At 22.8% G+C, this 4084-nt stretch overlaps 1 protein-coding gene, 1 long non-coding RNA gene and 1 other non-coding gene across 3 annotated transcripts; 2 read left to right on the forward strand and 1 right to left on the reverse strand.

Annotated features, from left to right (window-relative positions):
* Positions 1 to 602: 602 nt before the first annotated feature.
* LOC100571857 lies at positions 603 to 2065 on the reverse strand. The gene is made up of 4 exons (XM_003240119.4): positions 1666 to 2065; positions 1381 to 1482; positions 1058 to 1257; positions 603 to 815 (listed from the first exon to the last, which is right to left on the reverse strand). Exons 1-4 carry the CDS (start codon positions 1720 to 1722, stop codon positions 656 to 658), a joined length of 519 nt encoding a protein of 172 aa, XP_003240167.1. The 5' UTR covers positions 1723 to 2065; the 3' UTR covers positions 603 to 655.
* Positions 2066 to 2203: 138 nt separating this feature from the next.
* On the forward strand, positions 2204 to 4084 carry LOC115035131. The gene is made up of 2 exons (XR_003840280.1): positions 2204 to 2450; positions 3988 to 4084. It is a non-coding gene; the product is annotated as an uncharacterized LOC115035131 (long non-coding RNA).
* Positions 3743 to 3814, forward strand: Mir3046 (microRNA mir-3046). The gene has a single exon (NR_040223.1). It is a non-coding gene; the product is annotated as a microRNA mir-3046 (primary transcript).

Consider the following 4084-nt stretch of genomic DNA (forward strand, 5'->3'; position numbering starts at 1 on the left):
TAAAATGTATGATTACTAAAAAGAGTTAAGCCTCGATCTAGACCAATGGCAATCATTAATGTGTGAAAATAATTATAAAGCAATTATTGATAATCTACGAAACCCGATGTAAACGTGTAAGAATAACTGATAACTTAAGCTATTCCGTTAATGTGAAACAGTCTTCAATCATATTATATTCTAATGAAAATTATATAACTTTATCACATGTCGATTTGCAAAGGCTGAATCAGCTTGGCGCTTGTATCGATCTCTATATAATCGAGAAGCAGAAAAAATTACCATGTTACCAGAAGACTTTTGACACAGCATATGCATTAATTATGGCAGATATTAACGGGTTACCCTCTTCTTGTCGACGGAATGAATTTACAAACTCATATATTCAGAATTATAACTTAAGTTATACTAATATAGAAACTAATGATATTTCTTTTATGTATGAATTATTACAATATCATTATAACTCATTATCAAATATGATATTACAAGAGTTAGAATTAGGTACATCAGCTATTAACCTGTAATTTATTTTTACACATCATGACACTAAATCATATACACTACTTTTGTATCACTTTTAAAAATAAATGTACGATTAGTTAATATATTGGTTTTTTATTTTAATTTTCAACAGTCATTACAAACAGATTTATTATGATTTTGATTTTTTAATACATCCTATTTTCTTGTTTGGATCAGACATGAACCGTGTAAATATTGTTTGTATGATGTTGGATAAATCGTTTGCGAGCCCTTGATCCTTTGCTAAATCAGTTATCGATACTTTTACACTGCACTCAGCTTCTTTCCATCTATAACATCATTAAAATGATAAGTATTTTACATTACAAATATATATACAGACAGGTACATTAATATATTATAAGAACCTTTTAACTATTACATACATCAACCGATGAATTTCTTAAATTATTTTTTATATAAATATATATATTTTTTAAATAAATTTTTTTTTTTTTTTTTTAGGAGTTAGTCATTGTAAGTTGTATTCATGTAAATTCTAAGAATCATATAATTATATAAAATATATTACCGGTCTGTAGCAATAAGATTTTGAATATTTTTTATTTTATAGTGATTTATTGTCCAGTAATCACTACATACTTCGTTATCAAATGGTAATTTTATGTTTACTATTTCATCACTTTGTTTCACCATGATCGAATTAATAAGTTCATTATTTACTTTCACATCTTTAATTAAAGGACCAATTCTATCCAGATATGAAATATTCTAAAAAAAAAAAATTATAGGTATTAATAATAATAATAAAAATTGTAATTTTATTTAATTTTTATTATACTAATAATTTTTATTATACTGTAAATTTTTTAATTTTTTATTTTTTCTACATACTTTTTTAACTTTTGTTTTGCACATATTTTTTTTCAATTTCACATCTCTTTTTGTTTTATTTTGTTTTTTTGTGGTCTCCGGTTTTACCTCGTTATAATTGTTCTGAAATTATATACAATTTGGTTACTGAAAATCTAGTAAAAATATATACATCGTATTCAATGGGTATAATACTGAACCAGTGTAATACAGTATTATTTCAAATATAACTATTAAATATATTATATTATAAAAAATATAAATTTAAAATATATAAATATAAATTAATATTAATTTTGTACTTACATCGCTTTCAGTCATTGATTCTTCGTAATCACTAATGTTCGTATTAGAAAATGACATTTTTTAAAAATATATCTTTAACAGTAGATAATTTGTAGCTAAAATACGTTGAGTGGATTTAAGTTCTACCTCTAAAAGTGACTTGATATTTGTATTTTCTAATCAATTTATATTATATTAAGACCAATAGTAATAATAATAATATAAATAGTAATAGTAGTGGACAGCGTCTGCAATAACAAGATACGGATATAGTTTTTTTATTATTTTTTTTTTTATTAATTCTTGAAATTGAGCATTATAAAACTCTGATCGCAGTCTTTGATAATATTGACATATGTTATATAAACGTTTCGTCGAAGCTGATATTATATATATTATTATAAAAACTAATAACCATTAACCTTACATTGATAATATAATTTTTTAGGAAGTAATAATAATTTAAATCACTGTTACGTTAATGAACAGAGCTGCCGCAGTCTTTAATGATTAATAAAAAAAAAACAAAAAAAAACATTGATAACACTGCAATATAGACGTTTAGTCGAAGCGGATATTATATAATGTGTATTATATAAATTATTATAAAAACTAATAACCACTTCAACGAAACGTCTATATAACAGTACTCATATTATCAGGGAGTTAACATTTTCATCTTAAACATTGTATTGACAGTCTCACAAACTTATAATATATCATATTGTCTCACAACGCTCAACACAAACATACACGGAAAAAAAGTTCAATTTTTTTCAAATATTTCAACTGCACAAATTAACAATGTAAGTATATAATATCATTAGTATATCTATTATTTTTATAAAAAAATTATTATAAGTAGGTATGCGTACGTTACATATGGAACGAATCAAACGAATACGTGTACAATATTCAATTAAAATAGAAATTTTATTGTTGAACATTAGTTATGCTATCATAAAATAGTTATAAATCTAATTTAATGTTGTTTTATTTTTTTTTTTACGGGTTGAATTTTTTTATAAATTACAATATGTTTTCAATCGATTCAAACAATATACGAAATAGAACAATCAACAGTGTTCTAGAATCTTTAGAATATTATCGTTTTAACCCTGAAATCACCTTTATGTTAGTAGGAGATTATTATCCATTTATGGTAAAGGACCATGTATTAAATATTTTAACCGATCCACTTGGAAATTATACATTAGTTGAACTGTGTATACAAAATGTTGGGGACCAAAAGTATTGTAGCAGTGCATGTTATCATCATGAAAGATCTAGTGGTAATACGTTTCGAACTTACAATCCTTTATACCAGTTTGTTCGATTTAAAGATATACAAGCGTTTAAAGATTATTGTTATTATACACGATGTATATTATGTGGACGGTTCTTAACTAAAGGTGTTGATTTACAAAGTAATCCGTTCCCTACTAGTATTGACTCCGTACCTGTACCCGTAACATATTCAGAATTTTTTGTTTTAGATAGAATGAGAAATATATCTCATAAATAAAAAACTAACAATAAAACAATTGTCTAAGATGTTTGATAGATAATTTCTCATTTTATATTTATATACTATAAATGTATAACTATTAAAATTATTTTAAATGTATACACTGTAAAACATTAATTATATTGTTATTTAATATATATTTTAAAAAACGATGTTGAAAGATAAAAGTAAATATTAAAATCGTAACGATTATTTTGATTAAGAAAAAAAAAAAATAATAAAATTAATAAATTTTATTTTTATTTTTTTCTTAATCAAAACCATGTTTATGTATCCCTATTATATGTAAAGGCTTTTAATGTTATTATATACAACTATCATTATAATTGGTTATTATTATTATTATAATTATTATCGCTTTATACATGCAAGAAAACTGTTAATATAATTCTTATTAGATATTATATTTTAATTATTACAAATATGTTGTATAAATAACTAAGAATGTATTATATTTTGTAAAAAGAAAATGTATTGAGAACTATTAAAACTTATTATGTTTATGTAAACCATGAGATTATATTATAAACATTGAATTCTATGATGTAAAAGATGTAAATAATGTTGAACTTATAGATAATACAAGCATATAGTTTTTTTTATTTTTTTTTCAAACGTATATGCTTGTACATATCTATATCTTCAATATTTTTTATTAATATTTTAACTGTGTTGTGAAAACTTGACAAATAATATGAGTTAGATATAATATAATATAAAGGAAAAATAATATTGTATCGCTTATAATTTTTATGACTCGATTTTTTTTATTTTATTCAATATATTGATTGATAGATAAATATTAATATTTACAGTTTCAAAATAAAATGGCTTCCCGTTCAGATGAAACTTACATCCAAAGAAAAATTGATGACAATTACGAATTATTAGAAAAGACTTTGGATGAAGAAG

The sequence above is a fragment of the Acyrthosiphon pisum genome, chromosome X, assembly GCF_005508785.2.
Source record: "Acyrthosiphon pisum isolate AL4f chromosome X, pea_aphid_22Mar2018_4r6ur, whole genome shotgun sequence".
NCBI lineage: Eukaryota > Metazoa > Arthropoda > Insecta > Hemiptera > Aphididae > Acyrthosiphon > Acyrthosiphon pisum.

Excerpts from the sequence above, each read along its gene's own strand:
- LOC100571857 (XM_003240119.4), bottom strand. The coding sequence starts at position 1,722 with ATGTCATTTTCTAATACGAACATTAGTGATTACGAAGAATCAATGACT. Across the intron at positions 1,483-1,665 it reads AATCAATGACTGAAAGCGAT|AACAATTATAACGAGGTAAA; the intron begins GTAAGTACAAAA and ends ATATAATTTCAG. Across the intron at positions 816-1,057 it reads AATCTTATTGCTACAGACCG|ATGGAAAGAAGCTGAGTGCA; the intron begins GTAATATATTTT and ends ATGATGTTATAG.